General features: G+C 40.5%; 1 protein-coding gene across 24 annotated transcripts in view; it reads right to left on the reverse strand.

Moving 5' to 3' along the window:
• The window catches only part of Nrcam (neuronal cell adhesion molecule), a 253,726-nt gene that overhangs the window by 17,819 nt on the left and 209,804 nt on the right, over window positions 1–26,103 (reverse strand). For 5 of the 24 annotated variants that reach the window (XM_057782673.1, XM_057782677.1, XM_057782668.1 and 2 more), the window contains 15 exons: window positions 25,019–25,185; window positions 24,776–24,923; window positions 23,153–23,277; window positions 22,760–22,789; window positions 21,935–22,036; window positions 19,655–19,852; window positions 19,487–19,557; window positions 18,162–18,387; window positions 17,565–17,680; window positions 15,232–15,436; window positions 12,969–13,091; window positions 12,230–12,415; window positions 10,827–10,862; window positions 4,432–4,557; window positions 3,096–3,248 (listed from right to left, as the gene is read on the reverse strand). In XM_057782673.1, the coding sequence (XP_057638656.1) occupies window positions 3,096–3,248; window positions 4,432–4,557; window positions 10,827–10,862; window positions 12,230–12,415; window positions 12,969–13,091; window positions 15,232–15,436; window positions 17,565–17,680; window positions 18,162–18,387; window positions 19,487–19,557; window positions 19,655–19,852; window positions 21,935–22,036; window positions 22,760–22,789; window positions 23,153–23,277; window positions 24,776–24,923; window positions 25,019–25,185 (2,012 nt within the window). The remainder of the gene's footprint in view (window positions 1–3,095; window positions 3,249–4,431; window positions 4,558–10,826; window positions 10,863–12,229; window positions 12,416–12,968; window positions 13,092–15,231; window positions 15,437–17,564; window positions 17,681–18,161; window positions 18,388–19,486; window positions 19,558–19,654; window positions 19,853–21,934; window positions 22,037–22,759; window positions 22,790–23,152; window positions 23,278–24,775; window positions 24,924–25,018; window positions 25,186–26,103) is intronic. The other 19 variants (XM_057782674.1, XM_057782678.1, XM_057782672.1 and 16 more) reach the window with 8 other exon arrangements.

A 26,103-nucleotide genomic window follows, 5' to 3' on the forward strand; every position in this document is an offset into this window, starting at 1 on the left:
CATTCATACATACATACATAGACAGAAACAGACAGACACAGGTGAAACCTAGGGCATTTTCCTTCTTGGAACAAAGGGTTTGACTGTGAAGTGACTCTCATAGGCCCAAGTGTTTGAACACGTGGTCCCCAGCTGCTGTTGCTCTTTTGGGAGGTTTTCAAATCTTTGGGAGGTAAAATTTTGCTGAAGGAAGTGTGGGTCAGCAAAGATAGGTCTTGGAGTTTTATTGCCTCGTCCTCCAACTCTAACTGTCTGCATTCTGGTCTGCCAAGTTGTGAGCAAGCAGCCTCAGGCCCTGTTGCAACAGCCACTTGCTACTCCCATCCGCATACTGTCACCACCTTGATAAACTGGACTCTTAACCACTGACCAAAATAAATCCTTCCTTCCTAGTTATATCCTGTCAGGTCACAGCAAAGGGAAAGGCGACTGACATTGGTGGGCATTAGTTGGAAAGCGAAAGTAGATTTTCTTTTCATCTGGAATTTCTATAGTTAAAACATATCCTTGAATTATTGTTAAGATGATAAACTAAAATATAAGGAGTATGTGAATACAAGATAAGGCAGAGAAGTGAGGAGGCTTGCCTTGATGCCTAGAAGTTTCAGAACAGTTTGCTGTTCCTATTTGGCTTGTTGACATGCATAACCTGTGCTGCAAGGTGGGATATCTCTGAGGAAAGTGTTCCTTGTTCCTCCAAATCATAGAGTAAGACATATGATTACTATTTATGAAGAATTCACAAATCTCCTGTCCAGTTGAAACAGTCAGAAATGGAAAGAAAGAACTTGAAAAGAGCCTTAAGAGTCATCAGAAAAGAATTGGGCCCAAGAACGTATCTATCTTAAATACGTTAAATATCTTAACGTTAAATATCTTAAATATCTCAGTTGTGGAGAGCCTCCACAACTGAGGGGTAACGTGTGAGGGAGGACAGAAGGGTGATTTAGGGAGAGATGGGGCAGGAACAGAGCAGAGCACCAGCCTCCCCATGGTTCTGCTGCCTTCTGTCTCAGTGTGTGCTGCCTGGCACAGGCAGTGGTATCCTAGTCACAGACTTCAAAGGTGGAGATACTGCCGTGTACCGAGAACTCTGCAGGAAAAGTTGAGCTGAGGTTCCTGGAAGGCAGCACACGGGCACAGAGTCGAGACTTAGCCAAATGGTTTGCTTCCCTATTGAATGTTGATGACCTAGGCTTTGAGGAATCAGCCTAGTGCAGGGAGGCAGTCAGAGCAGCAGATAAAGTGTTTACATGGAGTACATTTTATGGCCCTAAGGACAGAGCACCGCCCCTTGGGAGAACGGGATTTGTTATTTTGGACCATTACTAGAACTTAATCAAAACTGCTCTTTTTAGTTGTCAGTGAGTAGGTGAAAGGTGACAAGAACTGGGTCTTGCGTCATCCTAACACTATCAGTGGCTTACGGTAATGTCCTGTGTCCCTCTCGTTCCACTCACTCATCTTGAATAAAACTAGCACTTGCCACTGGGAGGGTAAACATCTCCCAATGAGGAAAATATTTTTTTTAAAGGAGACATCTTTGGTCTTGCAAAAGGACAAACATGATGTGAGCTAATTTTGAAAGTGAATCCAATTTATCAGTACTTTGGGAAGACATGCAGGTCTTAGAGGTTTAGAAAAGCACAATAAAGAAGTATGAAGGCTCATTGAAGCCATTGTTTCTGAGACAACCTGGTCCTTTAGAGGCATGCGTCTGCAACTTTGTACAGTGGCTGCGACTGGGACCTCTCTCTGGGACTGGAAGGTCAAACTTCTCGTCCCAGCTACTGTGCTGCAGCTGTCACTGAAGACTGGCACATGGTGCAAGTGGGCACTCACAGTTCTCACTTTAGGGAGATGCTACGGGAATGGAATTGAGAAAAGCACTTGTGTGTCTTGCAGTAGGCTGACTAAATTCTGTATTTTATTCCTAGTCTAGCTTCTCGTATTCTGAAATTAATAGTCACCAGTAACAAAAAGCAAAGTCTTGCAGAACCGAGTTATTCAGAAGCCCCCTTTTAGAATTAATTCCTTTCCTAAACTATGTATGTAAATGGATAGGAAATAGAAGGAACCGAATAACAGGAATTTTCTTAAAACATGCTGACTTTAGCAGATGTATCTTTAGAAAGACTTATTTGGTAAATTATTTAGTACCAAGTTTGGTTTCTTTCTCTTTTAAAAACTTTTCCTGGGTGAGTATTTTTAAATGATAAGAAATTACTTTAAAAGCCATGCTTTGTTAATTCAACTAGATACTCCATCTTGTCTTTGGTTCCCATAGGCGTAGGTATGTAACATCTCCTCAAGAATGTGTGGCATGACTCAGCAGAAGATGGATGTATGAACCATAGGATGAACACACACCAAATGGCTCCTGCTTCAATCTGAGAAAGCAGAGATTATTTTCTATACTGGCAGTAAATATTTAAATAATAAATATTATTTAAATATGTAAATAAATAATAAATATTATTTAAATATATAAATAAATAATAAATATTATTTTATTTACATTTTATAATATTTTTAAAACTTTGCTTTTATCCTAGCAAACTCTGAATAGTATTAACAAAACTAAAACACATATAAACAGGCAACTTTTGCAATAAAATACAATATCAGATTTACAGAATTTCTTTTGTATAAACTTAATAACACTGTATTGGCCATCTAGCCAAGTTGGAGGGTTCTGCTGGGTTATAATCCATTGTGATATAAAGAATTCTTACTCTCTTAGATATAATTCCAACCTAAAAAGTATTTCAGACATTAGTATCAATTTAATTCAGGGGAATTTTAAATATGGAAATTATTAAAAATTGAATTATCTAAATAATGTAAGTGAAAATTACACTTCAGTCTTTTAAATGGTTTTGGTCAATAAGGGAGTTGAAAGGGGATCTTCCCAATTTTGTAATTCATTTAATGAAAGAAGCCAAACAAAATTAAAATGCAAATTCCCAACCCAACAGGGCCCCACAGATGACATCCACAGCCCTGCGAGCTCCACCCGCACGAGCCTCTGACTAGAGTTTCTGTTGTCTTCTACTCCTGAGCATGAGCCAGAACTGGGGTGGTGTGTGCCTCACCTGGACCTGTCTCAAACACATCCTCTGAACTCACAAAACCAGAGTCCCCCTCAGCACCAACTCGAACTTTGTATGCTGTTCCTGGCATGAGACCCTTTAACCCAAAGAAGCTTCGAGAACCATTTACAAGTTCCTTCCTCCATTCTTCTTTGCCTATGAAAATTTTGCAAAAACAAAAACAAACAAACAAAAAACAAATTTGAACATTCAAGGACCAGAAGTTACTTAATTCTTCACGAAAGGAAAACTGTCTCTTAAGTAAAGATTAAAACCCCTAGTGTGATTAAATGTATCATCTTAGATTATTAAAGATCTAATTGTGTCAAATAAATCACTGAAAATGAGGAGCTAAGTGAAAATACCCTCAAAGGGAAACCTACTGGACACCTAGTGTGCAGACAAATGCCCAGATTCCCATCATGGCCATTAACACTCTTGATACAAAGAATGCTGCCTCATCTGCTCTTGTCCCACAAAATGGCTGAGTTTCTCCCAAGATGTTTGCATTAAGAACTATTACAAATTAAGTAGCTATAGGGAACTATGAGAAATGTTTATAAAGATTCGTAAGATGAATCTTTTGATAAATTTAAATGCCTTTTATATCCAAGTTACAGATTCAACATTTCCCAAGTATTGATTTTTCCGAAGGGATGGTTGTTTGCAAAAACATATATTTGCCCGATAAAAGCCTGAACAGGAAGTTGAATAGCATCGAGCATTTCGTCAGATGTTTGTGTAAGCATTCATTGGCCGTTCAGCCTGTGACATGCAGAGCCCACTGCACTGAGAGAGGGGTGGGTTCTCATGAGTCACTGGAACCTCAGCCTGCCTGCACCTTCCAGGATATGTGGCTATATGCAAACAGAGCTGACTCAGGAATACATAAGACAGCAAGACAAAACAGATGCGTCTACAGTTTTAATTTTCTTCCACTTACTATAAAATTTTGCTGGGTTAATTTGGGTAAAACGAATTCTTTCCTTTCAGTTTGATTTCTACTGCTAGAAATTCCAGTTTGAAAAAAAAAGTTGTCTTATGTGTATTTAAATGTTATTAGTTTTGTCTACATGTTATATTTACAGAACCAATGTAAAGTGCTCTGATATGAAAAAATAACATGCAGTGAGCTTCTGACCTTATTAGTAACAGAGTATTTCTATTTATATATGAAATAGAGGCTTGCAGTTCACTATGACTTTATTCTAAGGATGCTGATTCTCTTGGTAGGATCAGGTTATTTTTCAATGTGGCCCATGGTAAATCTTAAACATTATTCTTAGTCTCCTAAAATGTGTCCCCCAAATTGAAAGCAGGGTAATAAATCATGTCTTACTGCCTGCTACACCATATTCAACATAAAACTTCACATGCTCTGGTCCCTCATATTCCCAACTGATATTGGCATACGTCTCAGCGGCTGCGGCAGAGAGATTGCTGATCCTGGGGTTTACTGCTCGAACTAAATACACAACAGAAAACAAAACAAACAAAACACACAAACAATCATATTGCAGCACCATACACACTGACTGAAAGGTCAAATAATCTGAAGTTGTGCAAATAAAATACTAGAATTTATTATAAAAAATGTAGAGTTCATGCATCTTCACTTTTTGTTATAGAAAGATTCTCTCAGTTACTAAAATAGTATAATAACCATAAATAATGGTATATGCTATTAAAATTATGAATTCTAGTACATGGTTTCTAAGTAATGCAAACTGCTTCTCATTAGATCCAGTCCCAGTAAATATAACTGTCTTCATTTACTGATGGATATTGGGGATTAATGAAGAGTTCTGAGTACAGAAGTCATTAGAGTGCTTAGAGATATTTAGGTACCATCAGGCAACTTTTACATTTTATTTAGCTTCTCAGTGAAGGTCTCCAAAGCATGTGTGTTGGGAGGAGAGAGAATATTCTCTAGAGTAGTGACTTCTGACCTGTCTTGAGTCAACAGACTGAGAATCTGAAGAGCTGAGAAACCCATGTTTTAGGGGATGGTGAGTAGTGAGGGCACGTAGGAAGAACAAGGACAAACGGGGTGGCCAACTATGCTCTGCTGGAGGCTGAGAAGCAATAGAAGGAGCGGGAAGTAGCTGACCTACTACATCCCAGAGAGTGACAGTCTTGCCTGGCGTTGGTTACACAGCATTTTCTAAAGAGCATACAACAGAGGAACTGGTTTCTAAAACTCCAAATTAAAGGAGCTACATGATGCTCCCATTTGCTTACAATGGAGTAAAAAACACACGTGAAGTAAGTAGAAGTGTTATTTGAGTATCTCCAGGCTAATTCTGTCAGGCCACCCCAACAGCCTCAACTAAAAGTGAGAACTACAGAAGCTAAAATGATCAGACGCCTTCGCCACCCCAGAGAATTTACATGGGCTATGAAATCAGAAAGCACTGAGAGGCTTCATCAGACTTTAAAGTTAAATTCTGAAATGTGATATAATTTAGAAGGTCTGTGTTAAGTGCTGTGTAAAGGAGTGGTATTTCCTGGGATCAAAATGAAGTCTGTGGGGAGGAATTTGGGCTATAGAGGGATGGTAGAGAGGTGTGTATTGCATACATGGATGGTATTGTCTAAGAACAAATGAAATTAATAGGAATTAAAAAATTTGAAAGGCATACTAAAGAAGTTAAATAACATACTTGGCCTGTGAAATATAACTGAATCACAATGCATGTTTTATGGTAAGCAAAAGGAATAGCAGAGGGCAAAGTGATTACTGAATTACAAAGAAACAATTTTAATTTTCCCAGATTTCTTCGTAAGTAGACAACAACAAGCAAATAATCAAGAGAAGGAGTTACATAGGCCTGTGTGTGAACTATCACCAGCCAGAGCCTAGTACACACCAATCAATTTCTTATAAAAAAAAATCTGGAATCTGGGGCTGGGACTCAGCGGGGAGAGTGTTTGTCCCATATTCATGATGCTCAACATGTGACCCCAGCAGTGCAGCAAAGCAGGTGTGGCAGCACACTCCTGCTATCCAGAGCTCAGCGGTCAGGAGCCCAAGGTCGTCCTCAGAGATGCAGCAAGCTCTAGGCCACTCTAGGATACAAGGCTAGCTTAGGATACATGAAATCATATCTAAAAAAATGATTATGACATCACAGAAATGAAGAATTTAGTCTTGAATAATAGAAGTTTTCAGAAAGCAGAACCATAGCAAAATAATTTTAAACAAAGGGTATCTACATTGTTAAAGCTTAATTAAAAAAAAATGTATGTGTGTGTGTGTGTGTGTGTGTGTGTTTGTGTTCAGGTATGCACACAACATGGCACACAATATGTCACATGTTCACAGGTCAGAGAACAAGTTGTGGAAATTGGTTCTCTCTTTCCACCATGTAAGCTCTGGGAATTAAACTCAGGTCATCAGCTTGGTGGCAAACGCCTTTGGCTGATGAGTCATTTAGGCAGCTCGAAAACAGTGGTGTCTATGAATATTCATTCATAGCATTCAGAACTTCAGTAGCACAGAGCTATTATGCCAGCACTAGAGAAGTGGAGGCTGGAGGATCAGAGGTAAAGGTCAATCTCATCTATATGATGAGGTTGGGTGGGATGCATGAGGCTATCTCTAAAAATAAATATTCATTTCTGTTTCTTCCTCACATTTCTTCTCGGGATTGTTTTGACATTTAAATTTTTATTTCCAGCTTTCCTGGAATTAAATTAGCATCCTGAAGATGTTTGAGTCCCCCTGTGTTCACTGAAGCACTCTTTGTGAATCAAGACAGGGAAACGAATGACAGAGGAGCAGGTAATGGTGACTGGCATATAATGAAGTATTATTACACAGTCTTACAAAAGAAGAAAGTCCTATCTGCAGCATAGCAAATCAAAGGTCATTATGCTATATGAAGTAAACCAAATGCAGAAAGAATAATTTATGATTATATATGGAATCTAAACCAGTTAAACAAAAATAGTGCAGAAAGGTAACTGCTAGAAGCTGGAGCGGGTGGGAAAATTGGAAGCTGGTAATCAAAGGGTATGAACTTCCTATTTTAAGACAGATATATTTTGGCAGTCCCCAGAAGCCAGCAGTTGAAAGACCAGCCTGTAGGTTACACCACCACTGCCACCACACCCCTGGATTATGTTCCCCCAAGACCCATTCTACTGCCCAACCCCACCCACCTCATCATCAGCCTGTGACCAACTCTGCCCTGCAGCTCTAGCAGACTCCACAGGCACAGGTACAACCCACACCATTTGGGAGAACAGATGGAAAATCTCCAGTGTAAGAATACATTCAGCAACAGAACATGCAACCCAAGAAAGTTTGCTGCACCCACAAAAACACAGGCAATAGATAACATCACACCAGCAAAACACAAAGAAGGAAAAACACACACACTATCACCACCACCAAAACCAAAACAATAACAGGAATTAGGAATCACTGGTCATTAACATCTCTTAATATCAATGGACTAAATTCACTACTAAAAATACACAAGCTAACAGAATGGATTTGAAAGCAGTATTCATTCTTCTGCAGCATACAAGAAATACACCTCGACTTCAAGGACCGAGTAAAGGACTCGGAAAAAATTTCTAATCAAATGGACCTAAGAAGCAAGCCAGTGTAACTTTCCTAATATCTAACAAAATAGACTGCAAACTAAAATTAATCAAAAGAGATAGAGAAGGACATTTCATATTCATCAAAGACAAATACATCAAGATGAACTCTCAATTCTGATCAGCTATGCACCAAATACAAGGGTACCCACACTTATAAAAGAAACATTACTAAAGTTTAAATCACATATCAAACCTCACATTAATAGTGGGAGACTTCAATGCCCCACTCACACCAATGAACAGTTATTCCAGACAGAAATTAAACAAAAAAATAAGGGAACTAACAGATGTTATGGACTTAGATATTTACAGAATAATTTACCCAAACACAAAATAATATACCTCCTTCTCAGAACCTTATGGAACCTTCTCTAAAATTGACCACATACTGGGTCACAAAGAAAATCTCAACAGATACAAAAAAAAATGGAATAACACCCTGTATCTTATCCAATCACCATAGATTGAAGTTGGAGTTCAACAACAACACAAACCACATAAAGCCTAGAAACTCATGGAAACTAAATAACTCTTAACTTGGTCAAAGAAAAAATAAAGAAATTAAAGTTTTCCTAGAATTTAATGAAAATGAATGCATAACATACCCAAACTTATGGGACACCATGAAATCAATGCTAAGAGGAAAATACACAGTACTAAGTGTCTACATAAAGAATTTGGAGAAATCTCACACTAGCAACTTAACAGCACAACTGAAAGCTCTAGAATAAAAAAGAAAACACACACAAGAGGAGTAGATGGCAAGAAATAACCAAACTCAGGGTTGAAATCAATAAAACAGAAACAAAGAGAACAGGGCAAAGAATCAATGAAACAAAGAGTTGGTTCTTTGAGGAAATCAACAAGTTAGACAAATTCCTATATAAACCAACAAAAAGGAAGAGAGGGAATACCTGAATTAACAAAAATCTGAAACCAAAAGGGGGTATAACCACAGATACTGAGAAAATTCAGAGACTTATTGGGTCATATTTCAAAAACATGTACTATACAAAATTGGAAAATCTAAAAGAAATAGACAATTTCTTCATAGGTACCACATACCAAAGTTAAATCAAGACCAGATAAACAATTTCAATAGAGCTAATAAAATAGTAATAAAACTTAGAATTAGATGATCTCAGCACAGAATTCTACCAGAATTTCAAGGAAGATCTAATACCAATACTACTCAAATTGTTCCACACAATAGAAACAGAAGAAACAATGCCAAATTCTTCTTATAAGACTACAGTTGCCATGATATCTAAACCACACAAAGATGCAACAAATAAAGAGGATTACAGGCTATTTTCTCTCATAATCATTGATGCAAAAATACTCAATCAGACAAGGAAGTGGATCAGAATAAGCTCCTGAAGATCCTCAATATTCTCTGCTGATTTAATCATACTGAGGAAATAAAAGGAAAACTCTAAGCATGTGCAAACCCCTGGGATCAGTCTCTATTATCACTTGAGAAGTGATCAGTTGGCCACTTTAATTCATCATTGTTAAACTGAAAAAAAAATACCTTGGAAGAAAAATTCAAAATTACAAATTAAATTTAAATATCACTATGGTAAAATGCCATTTTATATAGACAGCATTAATATTGCACTATTAAAATACTGAAAATGACATCAGGTTCATCATTTTTCTTATCCAAATATTATTCCTCTTATTATCTGATACCCATTAGATTTCACACTGAGGACTTAATTTGCTTTTGTTTAATTGTTAATTCTACTTTTGGTTTTTTTCTTATATTCCTTGTCCACAGCTGAATTTATTACAACCAAACGAAAAACAAAACTATTAATAAAGATGTATTTAGTTTGAAAGAACTCATATTATCTTCTAATATGACCAGCCAGTGGGGAGCTCAGACTTGCTTCACTGTCAGCCCCAAGGAAACACAAGTTCTAGGTTGGCATTGGCCACTGCCACAGGGACATGCTTGTCACATAGGAGAGGCAGTCGGGCTTTCAGTGGGAGTCTTGAGTTAAAGTGACACAGCCTAATTTCCCAGAAAACTACCCATCATTTTAGTTGATAATTATCCAAGAAGAGATATGTGCCTATAAAACAGAGTGACTCTAAAATCCACCTTATATACATTTTGTAATTCACCAAGGTTTTGAATATAAGAAGATTTTATAATAAAAATTAAGCTTAAGTCTAAACTCACAATAGTGGACACACTTAAGACAAGACCTCTGGCTCTCTTGTTCTTTTCCTTCACTCCTATGCACACTCGTCCAGTCTATTACTGACTGTGGCTACTTCTCTGCTTCACTTGGAAACAGCTCAGGGAGGCAGGAAAAAAGCTGCTCCCTAAAAGCCGACCCTGGTGGACCAATAGCCAGGGATCAAAGATGAGGGTGGGTGCTGTGGTATTGCCACAGGTGAAAGATACATCACAAGTGATCAAACACCATTCTCCCAGCAAGTGTTTGGGACACAGAGGGCTGTCAGAACTAAAGAGGAAGGGATGCCACCCACTGGAGACCACTGGTTAGAGCTCAGGAAGGGAGACTTGAGCAGTGGAGGAGACAGGGTGGAGTGAGATAGTTGTGCAGAGCATGCAGGCCGACTCAGTCACTCGTAGAGACTCAGTCTCAGATCAGCTCTAGGACACTGCTAAGTCAAAGCTTGGAAGGACAGCGTGTTGTGCTGCTATTGAGGGTGTGTGTGTGTGTACACAGTGTCGTCTAGGAGTGTGGCCAGGTCGAATGGCCAGAGGAAACCCAGCTGGTCTGTGTCAGGTAGACCGTTGTCATCCAGTACTAGAATTCCTGATATGTGGGTGGTCATGTGGATCTGTGACAGCTCGCAGTTTTTGTCCCAAATCTAACCAAATCATATTCTTAAAATCTAAGATCAGGATTTGCACCAGGGATAAGTCTTGAGAAAAGAATTTGGGGAGAATTAAACATATGACTTTCTATTATAAAACCATGTAGAAATTAATTTCAAAGCCATGATCAGCCCAGATCTTCTCCATTTGGTGGTTCTGAGCATATTTCATTTTCTCATTTTTACCCATGCTGCAGTTCCCCACATTTTAACATTGCAAAGTGCACACAGGTAGAAAGTCATGCAGATGAATTATTTTACCTTTGCCTGCACCTACATCAGGTGGAAGAATACCAGCTTAATGAAGGGAAACAGAAACAGGACACTATATAGTTAGATGTAACACATCCAGGAGCATCTACAGCCATATAAAAAGCATTTATTAAAATTCTAAGGCATGCAAGAGGAATGAAGCCTGTTATAAAAGGCACAGGGACAAAAAAAATGCATTGCTGTCCCCACACTTACCCAATATCCAATATAAGCATTACTTATGGTGCATTATTCTAAGACAGCTTAGGATGTTTTGACCCATTTTTAGATAGAAATTTTAATTTCATGTGCTATATAGAAGCTATAGAGGATACCCGATGAGATGATCCAGTCCTTAAACAATTTCACAGTTTGGAGACATGCAAAACCGGAAAATATTTTATAATACTTAAATACTTTTAGGACTTATTTTACATGTGTGAATGCTTTGCCTGCATATGTGTGAGCACTTCATGCACGTCTAGCTCCCGCCCAGGCCAGAAGAGGGCAGCAGAACGGGATTTACTGATGGTTGTGAGCTCTCATGTGAGTGCAGGGAATGGAACCTCTGTAAGACAAAAAGTGCTCTTAACCACTGGGCTACCACTTTAGCCTCACTTTTTACTATTCTTGGTCCTTTTAATTAAATCAAAACATTATGAATCACTTTTGAAAATATTCAATTTAATGGGAAATTTTTTGCTCTCTCTACAGATGATATGCCAGAATCCATCTCTTTGTTAGGCATAAAATAAGTACACTACTTATTTGTCTTACATTTCTTGCTAGAAATTTTTAATCAATATGGACATAAGCAAATTATTTCCAGTTAATCAGAACTAGAACCAAAATTATGTATAAGCATATATGTATGTATAAGCAAAAAAAGTTACATTGAACTTAGCACTCAAGAGTGATGAATTGTTATTATATTTTTATTTCTTATTCCTGCTTCAATATTTTTAAAAGACGTATTTATTTCCTCGTATATGTGTCTATCTGCATGAGCTTATGTGCACTATCCGCACATAAGCCAGGTACCTGTGAAGGCTAGAAGAGAACATCAGATCTGGAGCTGGCGTGACAGGCAGTTGTGAGCCGCCATGTGGGAAGTAGGAACTGAACCTGGGTCCTCTGCAAGAGCAGTAAGTGCTCTTAACCACTGAGCCATCGCTTCAGCCCCCTGCGCCAATATGTTAACGTAAATTAAAAGTTTCATACAGGCTTGAAAAGGAAATAACCAAATAGCCGAACCACAGAACTGATTTCCCGCATATGTTGGGATGAGAAATTACAAATAAATATGTTATTAGATAAGATGGAGAGTCTACGGCACGAAAATAAGAGAAGGAGTAAATTCACAGTGCTTTGTAACTCCCTGAGATTTATAATTATATAGATTTTATACATACCCATCTTACCTTCGTCCACAGTCGTTATTGCTTCCTCTGTAATCTGACTGCCTGATCCCACTGATGTTTGTGCATAGAAATAAAACTTGTACCGAGTGCTGAAATTTAAGTTTTTTAAAGTCCAGCGTGTCTTGTTGGCAGGAATTTTTAAGTCTACCAGGGGACCGAGTTCATGTGTGCTGTTAACTGCCAATGAAAAGTGACAAACAAGTACATCCCCTATTAGTTTTCCTAGGAATACTGCCGAAAGTCATTGTTTCAGAAAAGAAAACATGACGTTTCCAGTTGACAAGCCTTTTACACTCCTTTTCATGCTTTGGATAACATACTAATAGCTATTTAAAGTGTAAAAATGTAGCCTGGAGTATAGTAGGAAATTTGTTCTATTGGCTTACAAGCTAGGGGACTTCTAAAGTTGGATTATGATACCAGTTTTAACTCTGTCTTTGCTGATGGACTTCTATCTTTTTAATAACACCAAATACTTCTCTTGGCATCTTGTGACCAAGGAACTTCCTCTTCATTTTCAGCTGCCAGATAATGTTCTAACCTAATGACGGTACCCTCCCTTCAGTCCTACACTTAGCAGTCTGTATTATCCTAATGAGGCCTTAATTTCAACAGCATATATGTTACCTTTCTACACAGGTATGCTCTGAAGGTCTCTCCGGAAGAGTACTTGAAAGTCTATACACACTGGGAAAGGAACAACTTGCATTTTAAGACAGGCGTGACTTACTTGGCTGGTATTTTAAGGTGTACTCAGTCAGGACGCCATTGGGGTGACTTGGCGGGTCCCATTCCAACGTGAGAGAGTCCAGGGTAGGATTGACAATTTTCAGAGAGGAGGGAGCACTGGGGACTTTTAATGAGAATGGACAGTCAGCACAATGTTTCACAGACATTCCAAAGTGAACACCCTTGTCCTATCTACACAAGTTTGGGTTTTCGGGTTATTTTTGGATCCAGCTGAAAATACTTTGACTCAAATCTGTGTACTTGTGATGTATTTCTTTTCTTCTATCTTTTTTTTAAAGCTACTTCCATTTAAATTCATTAAAATTATCTTCTTAAAATACATAATAACTGTCTTTATAAGGACTCAATCTATTTTAAAGCAGATGGCACTCAACTCCATTTGTAAAAGTGAGCCGGTTGCCAAGGGAGACCATCCATGCGGGCCTTTGAGAGGAAGCAGCTGTGTCCATTAAAAGCTATTTCCCCCAACAAACCAGGCGTCTCCACATAGTCCCAGCACCCTGCCTGATGGGCTTTGGGCCCAGGCCAGGTTGCCCAAGTGCTGAGCCATGCTTACTCCAAGGACTCAAAGCTTCCCAAGATCTGAAGGCAAAAGAAAAACAAGAGCCCCATATGTCGGCTCATCCCCTACCCCAGCATGGGGAAGGCTCAAGTGCTTCTGGTCTCCTGGGCAGAAGCTGGCAAATTATCAGAGGAAACAGGCCTAATCCTCCACTCCCATCTTTAAGAGGCTGGGGATGATCTCCATAGCATGTTGCCTTCCTACCATATTCCCTAGAAACCCTTTAAATGACACCACTATCCCTCCTTCACTCTAGTGGGAAACTGGAGAGTCAATTTAGAGTTCCTGTTTTTGCCATCTCCTGGGATGCTAAATCTTAGCAATGCTCTCTTTATTCAACTATATCCATTCCCTAATCCTCTCTGCTTCTCCCCTATTCCCATGCTTTGTCTGGGCCTGCAATCTTTCCTGATGGGCTTCTAAGCTTTAGTCTAAATGATTCTTTTTTTTTTTTCTTAGGTTTGGTCTTTTCTTTTTTGTTTTCCTTTTTTTTATTAATTAATTTATTGAATTATTAAAGATTTCTGCCTCTTCCCCGCCACCACCTCCCATTCCCTCCCCCTCCCCCAATCAAGTCTTCCTTCCTCCTCAGCCCAAAGAGCAAGCAGGTTTCTCTGCCCTGTGGGAGGTCCAAGGACCACCCACCTCCATCCAGGTCTATTAAGGTGAGCATCCAAACTACCTGGGCTCCCACAAAGCCATTATGTGCAATAGGATCAAGAACCCATTGCCATTGTTCTTCAGTTCTCAGTAGTCCTCATTGTCCATTATGTTCAGCGAGACCGGTTTTAGGTCTCTTCTCTCTAGAAAAAATATGTTGACATGCTGCTCGGTGTTGTTTCAGGAGGTTGGTGGTATTGCTCAAATGTCTCAGAAGACCCTGAAGGGACTACCACAGACTGTAGGCTATGAGCTTCTGGCTCACAGGTTAGCATCCACGGCATCCGAGCTCATGCACCATGTGGGTCCTCTCCCATTGCCATATCTCTTTTCTCACCCTGGCTATGCATCTGCATTTGATAGGAGCTATACTTTTTAATACCTTTGTGATTTCAGAAAAATCCTCCTCCTGCCTTCAGTCTTTTATCCCATTTATCTTTTCTATGCCCCCCTGTGCCATCCAAAGGACCTGCCTTGGGTCTCACTGATGAGAAGTTACAGGGCAAAAGCCTTCTGCCTCAGCACCTTGAGTGCCGGGACTGCAAGCATCGCCAAGCCTGATGCAAGACTTCTACCCCTGTAACTCAGTTACAGTTTTATAAGAAATTATGGAAGCATGTGATCCAACTCCAACTCACAGAAATACCTTCCCTTTGGGGAATTTTCTTACATCTTACTTTCAGCACGGACACCTCCAGAGGGAGCTACCAAAGCTTGGAGAAGTTACAGAATGTGCCTCAGCTCAGAACGCTGATGACTCAAACACATTAACAATGTTTCACACAGCCTAAATGAAGAGGAAACCTAAGGGAAAGAAGGCAGTATATGGGGACAGCATTCTGAATTCTGCAGCTCTGTCTGACCAGCATTGCATGTGGGTGACATTTTGTCATCTTTTTGTGTGCTGTGACTATTATTATCATGCATATAGCTATTTTCTCAATGGTGGGCCTTTTGCAGTACAAAACCTTCTGCAATACGCCACATGCTCCTTGATCCCAGAGACACAGCCATTCCTTACCTCCCTCTGGAGTATGGAAGCCTCTGTCGCTGCTGGCTGGGCCCTCCCCTTTCCCGTTGACCACTCGGACATTGAGAAAATAGTGACTGTACGGTTGCAGCCCTGGCAGCATGCCGTGAGTCTTGCTGCCCTGGAAGGTGAGGATCTTCTTCTCAATGTGGCGTCTGTTTCTTTTGGACGAGCTCTGAACCTTCCAGTAGTAGATCTGAAGTGGCAAGATCCAGCGTCAGGGACTCACAGAAAACCAATACAACGCCTCACATTCACAAAACCGAAGCCCTGGGGCTGGGAAGGCAGCCCAGCAGGTAAAGGTCCCCACCATGTGAAAGCCGGTCAACCTGAGTCAGAACCCTGGAACCCATAGAAGGGTGGGAGGAGGTAACTACCGCCAGAGTTGCCCTCTGACCTCCACATGCGCACTGCTGCATGTGCAGTTCCCTCCTCACTCATCCCATGTACTTGTGGTACTTGTGGGAACGCACATACATGTGTACACATGTGTGCACAACTTTTTTTAAAAAAAAGTTGAACTGCTGCTTTTAAAATTTACTTATTTATTAAAAACTTCCACCTCCTCCCATTTCCCTCCCACTGCCCCCACTCTCCCCCCCCCCCTCCAGTCCTATGAGCAGTCAGGGTTTCCTGCCCTGTGGGAAGTCCAAGGTCCTCCCCCCTCCATCCAGGTCTAGAAAGGTGAGCATCCAAACAGACTTCTCCCACAAGGGAAGTCCATACAATAGAGTCAAAACTCAGTGCCATTGTCCTTGGCTTCTCAGTCAGCCCTCATTATCAGCCACATTCAGAGAGTCCAGTATAATCACATGCTCCATCAGTCCCAGTCCAGCTGGCCTTGGTGAGCTCCCATTAGATCAGTCCCATTGTCTCATTGGGTCTCAGAAAAAATATCTTGGTTCATTCTACATGCATACTCTTAAAACTGGCGGAGACTGGTTCTTAGACACGAAGGACAGACGCCCACAGATAATGAGGAGACTTGAGTCCATTCGGTGAAGCTGCGCTTTACCATTTTGTTGGGGGAATATAAATGAAATGAATGAAACTGGACACTTGGTTCTTTCAGAAATGAGAAAAATGAGCATAAGGAAGAATTAAGTATTTTACCTGTATAAGCTTTACTGTCCATTGTTGTTACACTCATGTAGAGTTATACACGTTTAGCACAACATTTAATTTAATCCTCACCCTAGTGAGGCTTTTATTATATCTTCTTGTGGTACTGTTGAGCTTATGGGTTACTGATGGATTTTTCCAAAGCCATAATAACCCTACACTAGAAGTCTTGGGTTAGTTCATTAATCCATACTCCCATCTAATTAAAAGTGCTGATAAATTGCAGGTACGGGTTTTGGGGGGATGAATGAAGTGTTGCATAATTTTGGTCGAAAGGCAAGAACTTTTGCATATTACATTTTCTTGAAGGCTTCTTGGAATTTAAAGGCATTTTTCAAGATAAATCAATATATGCTATGCCAAATCTGGTCATTATTAAGAAAAGAATACAGTGCAGTATAAAAAATGTCCTCTAGGGGCCAGTCTCAAATCAAAATAAGTGATATAGTGTATATCAGGTTCTTTGGCTGTATGGAAAAAATCTCTAGGATTAGTCTTTCTATGTTTTTGAAAACTAAGATAATTAGCGTTCATAAGGATGATTCAGCTATGGACTACAGAGTCTTAAAATATAATTTGTCCAATAATATAGCCAGCACTAATAAATTTGTCCTCTGACCTCCTAGAATCAGATCAGAGGTCTGAAGGCAGATTCATTACTACTGTCTATATAATTGTAAAGCTAAGTGCAATTTGCTAATTCTTTAAAAACCATTCTGCCTTATTTCACATGAATTATTCAGTTGGTAGAACATTCCAGAAAATGTGGGAAAACTGTGAAAGACAGATAAAACATCATTTTCTCACCCTGGATAAATGAGATTTCTAGTCAACTATAGCTGGGTTCTTTAGGTATGGCTGGAAACAGTGAGCAAAGTCACTCGTGAATTCCCAAGTCATGAACAGATAAGCCACATAATTTCAGCCTGAAATGATGTTCTTGACAAGCCGCCTCCACCATGGCTCTGCTACTGAGTAAAAAACACAGTGTTTCAGCCGGGTGATGGTGGCGCACGCCTTTAATCCCAGCACTTGGGAGGCAGAGGCAGGCAGATCTCTGTGAGTTCGAGACCAGCCTGGTCTACAAGAGCTAGTTCCAGGACAGGCTCCAAAGCCACAGAGAAACCCTGTCTCGAAAAACCAAAAAAAAAAAAAAAAAAAAAAAAACCAAAAAAAAAAAAACAGTGTTTCCCTTTACTTACCCGGTAGCCTTGTAAGTGTCCTCGGACACTCTTCAGAGGTACTGGGTCCCAGTGTACCTCTGCCAAGGTACTGTTCACCACATTGACACGCACATTCCCAGGAGCCACCATTGGAACTAGGAACAAGACCAGAGAGGGGGGTGGTGGTGCCTAAAGCTGTTATTTCTTATTTCATGAAAAAAAATTGTCACAATATTCAATAACTTTGGCTTGAAATATACTCCACACTATGCTATAGAGGCCCATACTATGGATTGGTGATGGTTAAAAGTAGACATTTTTAAAATTCATTTGTCTGACTTCATGAAAGAAACTTTTTTTTTTTTAATGTTGTGAACGTCTAGTCCCCTCATTCAGAGGTTCTGGGTTTGGAATCCAGAGCCTTCCATACGTAAGGAAAGAGCTCTACCATGAAGCCATTCCCCTAGCCCTGAATCGCTATCACAGAGAAGGCTGTACAAAGGCAGAGAAATTAACCAAATGATTGCTACTTCCTTTTCCTTGCTAGCCTAGGGGCCTCTGGAATAACCTCAGTTTGCACCCCGGTAGGTCTGTTCCTCTGGCAAGTGTAGAACGGTAAGAGCGGGGAATACTTACGATCTTCTCCAGAATGGCCCATTACTACTGCTGGCTCTGGAGCAAACCCCACGTCATTCAGGGCTTGAACTTTGATCAGGTATGGGACAAAGGTTGGCGTGCCGGAGACAATGTATTTGGATACGTTGGCCACCACCACAGAGGTCCACTCGTCATCACCATCTTTCTGACGCCAGCTCACTTTGTACTGGAGGCCGGGCCCATTCGATTCAAAACCATTCAAGGGCTATGGAGAAAACGCCAAACAGAATGACTGGACAGCCTTTTACAGGAACAGCAAACACAATTCCTGGATCAAAGAAAACAAACGCTAAAACACTAGAATGCAAGCTATTAAATATTTTCATCTTCAGGGATGTCTTCTCTGTGTTTACTTGGGATGAAATCTAAAGTTTGTTGAGAACCAAGGTTGTGAATGGCAATCCCATAGTAGTAAATAAAACATAAAGCTCCCAAGACTGGTTCCATAGGTAAGTATGGGTGAGTCTTACAACATTTTAGTTATCTAGATTTATTTTACATATTCCTGTTTGTGTCATTGCACATCATTGTCTACTTGGAGCCAAAAACTTATGAACTGTTTCTCTATTAAAAATTTGGGTCTGTCTGTTCTATCATATATGCATATATACATGTACATACATGCTTAGATCCAAGCTAGGTTTTTATATTATACAAATAGTTTTGTTCTAATTATTAATTTTCAGATCCAGAGCACATAGATAAGGTAAATAAGAATAATTGTAATAATTTAACTCCTGGGAAGAGTTTGATGTGTGTCTTCCAAATGGCCTCTCTGATGACAATAGCTAGCATTTTTGGAGCACATACTTGTGTGAGGCAATTTAATAAGTGCTTCATAAACATCAGTTTCTTCAGTCTTACATAGCTGTATTAAGTTCTCATCGTGCAGATGACTGATAGATACTTGACAATTGGCTACAATTATCAAAGCTGGGATGTTCAACTGTCCATTTTCGCTCCAAAGATAGAACTTTTTAATTACTATACAACACAGCCTCCTAAATAAAGATAAATGTTTTTCTACACTGGTTGAAAAGGAATACAAATGCAGATATTATTCTAAAACAACTCATTCTGCTCAGTCTATAAAATATAGAGGCAAAGACAAGCAATGGTGGTGCACGCTTTTAGTCTCAGCACTTGGGAGGCAGATGCAGGTAGGTCTCTGTGAGTTCAAGGCCAGCCTGGCCTACAAGAGCCAGTTCCAGGACAGCTAGGACTGTTACACATAGAAACCCTATCCTGAAAACCCTAAATAAATAAATAAAAGATTGAGGCAAAGGAATGGCTTCGTGGCTCACCTCCCATGTAATTACCAAGTTGTCGGGCTCTGTTCCTAGTCCTTCCACAGTCGTGGGATTTTGATCTGGTTCTAGAAACGAAGCCATCACACACGAGTAAGCTTTGGCTCTCTGGAAGGAGCGGGAAACCCTCCTGTTTCACGTCAGGTCCCTGTGTCGCAGCCTTACCGGCGGCCTTTGTCAGGTACTGCTCCGATGCCTCGCTGGGCACACTCCTCCCAATGTTGTTCTCCGCCATGACTCGGAAGGAGTAGTTCACGTACGGAGAGAGCTTCAGCTGTGCTGTGGTCTGTGTTCCAGAAACTTCAGCCTGGTGGTGCCATACCCCTGCTTCATGCATTGCATCTTCATATTCAATGATGAATTCTGGCCATCACACAGCACATACCACAAACCCAAGACAGTGAATTCAGTTAACTTAAGGACAGGTTGCCAGAGATAATTAGTGGCAAGCAAGAGTAACCAGACACAAGTGATTTTTTTTTCCAAGAAAAATCTTGTTAGGATATTGTGAGTTCAATACTTAAGGATGTGCAATTTTTGGCATCTCCTACCTATCATGCAGAACTCAGCTTAGTTAAAACTGTTTAGACCTGATTTATATATTCTGATGGGAAATTTAAATGTATAAATTACTGTAGAAAGAAGTAACTACTGAAAACACAGTTAAGGAGGTGTTCTTCACTAGGAAGACTGACAACAATCTTTTGTTTGTTTTGTGACACACTTTCAGGCCTCCTGAGAAGTGTACGTTGATACACTTCTATACAGGATAATTGAGAGTATCTAAACAGTTTGAAACATAGACAGCCTTTGAGGAATTGTACTTCCCACAACTGATTTTGAACAAATGTACTTACCCATGTGGTGTAAAAACAGACACACAAAAGAATCCACACTGCTGCATGATTTGTAGTGGAAGCAACCTATTTACGAACAAGCTAAATGCTTTCCAACGGGGTATATGTAGCCAAAAATGGTCCATACAGACACTGCACCTGTTATAAATGCGGGTATTCTGTATGTGTGAGAACGGATGTATCTAAGTGTACCATGACACGGAACTGAGCAGGAGAGTGAAGAGCACACATTGAATGCTACACCTGTTTAACAGTATAAAGACCTGCTGGATAAACCGCACTTGGATGGACATGGATTTCCTGTTAGAAGGTGCACACTCATTAAGTGTGGTGTGGTCTAAGGAGCTTACAGACATGAGTGGGAAGAAGACACGTTTTACAATCTATTCTGCTAGAATGCTGTGGGGTACCATGATTTTACCTTTGTGAGAAATAAGGTATTTAGGCATATCACACCCTGCATGAAATTGGTGTGAGGTACTTAACACTTTCTGCATGATGTTGCTCTGTCTTATTGTGATAATGCCATGCTTCTACCAAGCATTTTTTAATATATCTCAATGCTATGGTTCCTTCCACACCTCAAAATACAATTGTGGTACACTCCCTGCCCTGATAAAATATTAGCCATCCTGGAGCTACAAGAAGTCTTGGGTGGGTAGGAAGAACCTGTCCAGTCCATAGACGGCAAAGCTACTGAAGACCAGTGGGGCTGACAAGCACACAGGGGGACGGTAAGGAGCTTGTGGACAGTCTCACTTGCTCCTTTGGTTCAGGTTGGCACTCAGGAGGTAAATGCTTACTGTCAGCCCCACTGGTCTAGACTAGTCTCTCAGTACCTCCTAGAAGCAGAGAACTAAATGAATGACTAAGAAGATGCATCTCTCTACTGACTGTGTGCTAGGTAGTTTTATGTCAACTTGACACAAGCCAGAGTCATCAGGAAGGAGGGAGCCTCACTGAGAAAATGCCTCTATGACATCAGGCTGTAGGCAGGCCTGCAGGGAATTTTCTTAGTGATTGATGGGGAGGGCTCAGCCCATTGTGAATGATGCCATCCTTGGGTTGGTGATTCTGTGTTCTATAAGCAGGCTGAGCAAGCCATGAAGGAGCAAGCCAGCAGCAACATCCTTCCATGGCCTCTGTGTCAGCTCCTGCCTCCAGGTTCCTGCCTTGCTTGAGTTCCTGTCCTGGCTTCCTCCAATGATGAATAGTGATGTGAAAATATAAGACAAACAAATCATCTTCTCCCCAAATTGTTTTTGGTCATGGTGTTCCATTGCAACAGCCGTAATTCTAACTTGGGCAGTGGCAGACATAGAAGCTGATTCTTCACAATCTTAAACACAAATGATAGTGTGTTTGCTTAACTAAGATTTTCAGGAGTTAATTAGTTGTGCCAGAAGCTATAGCCAGGAACAACTCCATTGATGAAGAGCATTATCCTTTGGTTCTAACAGCAGTAATGAAGAGACTGCCAGTAAATGCGTTAGGAAGGAATTACAACAGTATATCCTAAACTTGTTCTGGATACGGCTTCAGGAATGGCCATTAGGTTTACCAAGTATAAAGCAAAAACACCACATACTTGTAATGGGGCTGTTGTTGTCATCGCCTGGGGTCCACGTCAGCTGAACACTTTTGTCAAATTGATTGGTCAACTCTAAATCAAAGGGAGGATTCGGTACATCTGTGGAGCAAACACGCAAATGGTTCACTGTCTTTTTTCAAAGGAAGTTTCCTTCTTTCTTTGTGATGTTATGTACAGAGGGACGCCTTAGATACACATCACTCTCATTGGTCACTGAGCATGCAATGGAAAGGAAAGAGACACTGCTGAGGTTGCTGAGAACACTGCACACCCAAGCCAACCCATCAGGGAGCTCTGTTGGCTTGCTTTTTCAAGAGGTACAAAATTGTTATTTGCCAAATCCAGTGAGGCAGTGCAAGGGTGCTCAGCACGCTCAGAAAGGAGCACAGGCAGAAATGACATTGAAGCTTTATTTCGGATAACACAGGGAACCAGAACAGTCAAGGATGAGAGACAAATGCGGGCAAGTGGCATGCGCTGTTCAGAGGCTTTTCAGCATCCTGAGGCTAGGTGGAAATGAATCTGGAGGTAGCTAAGGACTGCTTTTAGGGTAGGGAGCTCTCGGGATGCACAGACACATTGCATGTCTCGACAGCTGTTGGGACAGAGGTCACTGAGAAATACAATGAGCAAAATAGTCTAACCTTAAGATACACTATAAAGTTTTAAGAAATAATTGACTACAGCAAATGAAGCCCATGATAACTGACAGCCATTTTCCTTAAAAATATATATATAATGATGGGACAGAGAAGAGAAAGCAATGTTTACAAATGTGAAGTCATTTAACAGAAGACAGAAAAAGAAGACTCATTAGTTTACCGTAAATGGGGGCTGGAGTTGGAGTAGGAGCTAGAAAGGACATTAATATAAAGGATTTTAATCAAAATTAGTGATGGAAACACAGAAGAAGACAAAAGTAACCCAGTATTTTCTTTTAATTAAACTCTCTACTTAGCTTAATGTGAGGTGTGCACTGACAGAAGGATCGCGACAATTTAGGAATAACACCCCCCCATTCTATATTAGAGGTTACTTCCTTAATTTTCTTTAAAAACATCCCCCCATTTTGTCAGAGAGTATATTTATATGGAGATCACCTCCTGAGTCACCCATCCTTGCATCTCTGAAACAATAGCAAACAAATCTTCAACACCTAGAACTTTCTTTCAGTCTTAATACAGATGACCTGGCTGTGTTTGTTCTTGCTCTTACCGACAACCCTGAGCACAGCACTGGCAGAAACACTGTCCAGCGTCGTGTTGGCCGCACACGTGTAGGTCCCGCCATCATCGTCATTGACATCAGTTACCACCAGATGATCCTTGTCTACGGAGAACCTGTAAACGGAACACACGCACAGCAGTTGGTGTGACAGAGACACTGCTAACTGACGACAGCCTTCCCAGCAGGCAAGAGTCTCTGCAAACTTGATAAAAGAGAAAGATCAACACTTCCACAATTAAGAGTGAACCCCTATTATCACATTAGTAATAAACCTGGAAAACATTTGGGCTAGGACAGATATTAACTCTAACAGGGTTTGTCAGGCTGATGGAGCAGCCCTCCTGGGGTCGGGACAAAAATCATATGGTATACCATAGATATGTACAATTGCTGTATGCCAATTAATTTTTTAATTGATCAAAGTTACTGCTTGCGTCCTGAGGTATGATGGGTGGCTCCATGTTTTCCCCAACTAGAGTGCTTCAGTCAGGCTTCTGTGGTTATTTCATTCTGCTCGATTTCCATCAGAGTGCAGAGTTTTTAAAAAGTTACTATTTGTGGCAGAAGTGTGCTGTTCCTGTTTACCCCACATGTGTAAAGGCCCAGTACAGTAACTAAATGAAAAGCATTGGGGTCTTTCTTGTCATGAGATCAGCAATCTTCACTGAGAGATTCTAGAAGTTGCTTGCATCGTGCATGCAGCACTAATGTTTGGTTCCAAGGAGGGTGCATAATCTGTCTTCCTAATAATTCTCAGTCAAACTTCAGCTGATCTAACCGAGGGTCATTTCTTCACGTTCTCTTCTCTTTACCACCTAGATTTCACATAGAAAATTGACCAGGTGGAAACTTGTACTTTGGGCACATGGGGAGAAAGGCCAGGAAGTTATAGTGGGGTCATTGGCAAGCAATAGGGTACCAATTAGTCACCCCAGGTTTAGGTCAGAGGCAATTAAACCATAGAAACCATCTCCATCAGAACACAGCATGCCTAGCACTGGATATCACTTGTGTCCACTCTAATGGATAAAATCATGCATGCAGCTAAATTCCCTAGATCATCAAACTGAAGGCTTCGGTGGAAAAACGCCATGATCTTCCTTCTATTCCAAGCTACAGGACTGAATGCACCCCGTTAAATGGTTTACTTGATTTTGATTTTCTTTTCCTTCTGCAGGTGTTAGGTTAAAAAAGAAAAAAGTAATTCAACATCCAAATTCAAAACTTATAATCTTTAAAACACTGGCAGAGTCAGGTGCATTCCTGATTCTGGAGCTTGGATATCAGCGTATTTGTGGAGTGCAGAGGAAAACATCTGCTGAGACTTCACCATTCAAATTATGCAACCATAACTGTTGTCCAAAATCGGGAGGGCGTTTTCCATCCCAATTTCACAGGAGATCACACACAAAGACCCACATTCTCAGGCTCTTCTTTCAAACACTCAATGCCCTTTCAGTTCTAAGCATTTACGGTAAGAGGAAAATGCTGATCTCATAATTTTGCAGACAGCCAACTTCAAACACTGAAAGCATGGTGTCAGTAGTCTTTTGACACAAGAGCAGTCTCCAGAGAGAAGGAAGAGGGAAGAGAGCCTCTTGAAATAAATACCTTTCCTCATTGGGCAGCTCTCCATGGTCCTTCAGCCACACGACGGTGGGGATTAAGGTATGGTCGTGTTTCACTTTGCACTCAAAGGACACTTTGCTCCCCCTCTGCACGACTGCATGTTCGGGTTGCTTAATGATCCTGGTTGGATCTAAAATTCAAAGTTTTGGTTATCCATTTTGGCAAAGCTGGAGAATTTGCTCTGTGACATATAACACTTGAAAATGCTCATCAACTCTGTCTTACCTTTGATTTCCAAGTGAACTTCGTTCTTTGCCATCCCTAATTTGTTTCTTGCAATGCACGTATACGTCCCTGTACTATCTTTTTGGGCCACAGGAATTTCTAACGTTCCATTATCATGTAAAACATAAATGTCCTCATGAAGAGCGCTTCCTTTGGTTCCTTTAAACCTTTATTACAAAAGTTACAAGCATGAGAATAAAACACAACAGAATGTGGTCTGCAGCAAGTGTCAAGGCCAACGACATTTGGAAATACTACAGAGATTAGATTCCGCTTATTTGTAAAGTGGGGATGAAAACACCTGTTGAGGTTTCACTTTTCAAGTTATAAAATCAAAAACGTTGTCCAAAACCTGAAGGGTTTTCCATAAGCACACTTCTGACATGTCAGAAGAAAGAAAAAGAAAGCATACAAAACAGGAGAATACAAAAATAAGCGGAGTCTGCAGAATTAGAACATCAAAATATAATGAGATGCAACTTTTATGAGATACCTAATTTAATACTTTACCTATTTTACCCTTAAAGAGATGATGCAATAGGTGAAAGTAATATTATCTTTTTATCATATTTTTCTCCCATTTGTAAGACCAAATTTGAATGACATTTTGACTTCAAGGCTCAGGATTATACTCTGAAAGTTTGACTAGCAAATGTTCAGGCAATGGAAAGAAAACGTGTGTGATGTGACAGTAGCGACTGATGAAAGGAGCAGACGAAGTCGGTCTGGGTTGTCCCTCTCAGCCCCTCACTAGGAAGTCTATGAGTTCACATTTCTCTTCTCTGAGTTAAGGTTGCGCCTGGAGTGACTTCTCTTTAGTCCTTCACCCGCTGTCAACCTCATCCCAGTAGCGGATGATCAATACGTACCTGCTCTAATTGTTATCCACACATTCTTGGCAGCTGCCCATCCTCCTCCTGTCCTGTCCAGCTCTGCTAAAGTAAGCAGCTGAAGGACTCCTACCAGGACTGGTATGTGAACGTGGATGGACAGAGAGGAGGGAGGAGGACACAGGAGCTCTGCAGGCCCAATGAAGCACCAAGTGGCAAATCGTCTCTCAGTCCATGCCACCTCTCTTCCAGCTC

The sequence above is a fragment of the Chionomys nivalis genome, chromosome 10 (assembly GCF_950005125.1).
Source record: "Chionomys nivalis chromosome 10, mChiNiv1.1, whole genome shotgun sequence".
NCBI lineage: Eukaryota > Metazoa > Chordata > Mammalia > Rodentia > Cricetidae > Chionomys > Chionomys nivalis.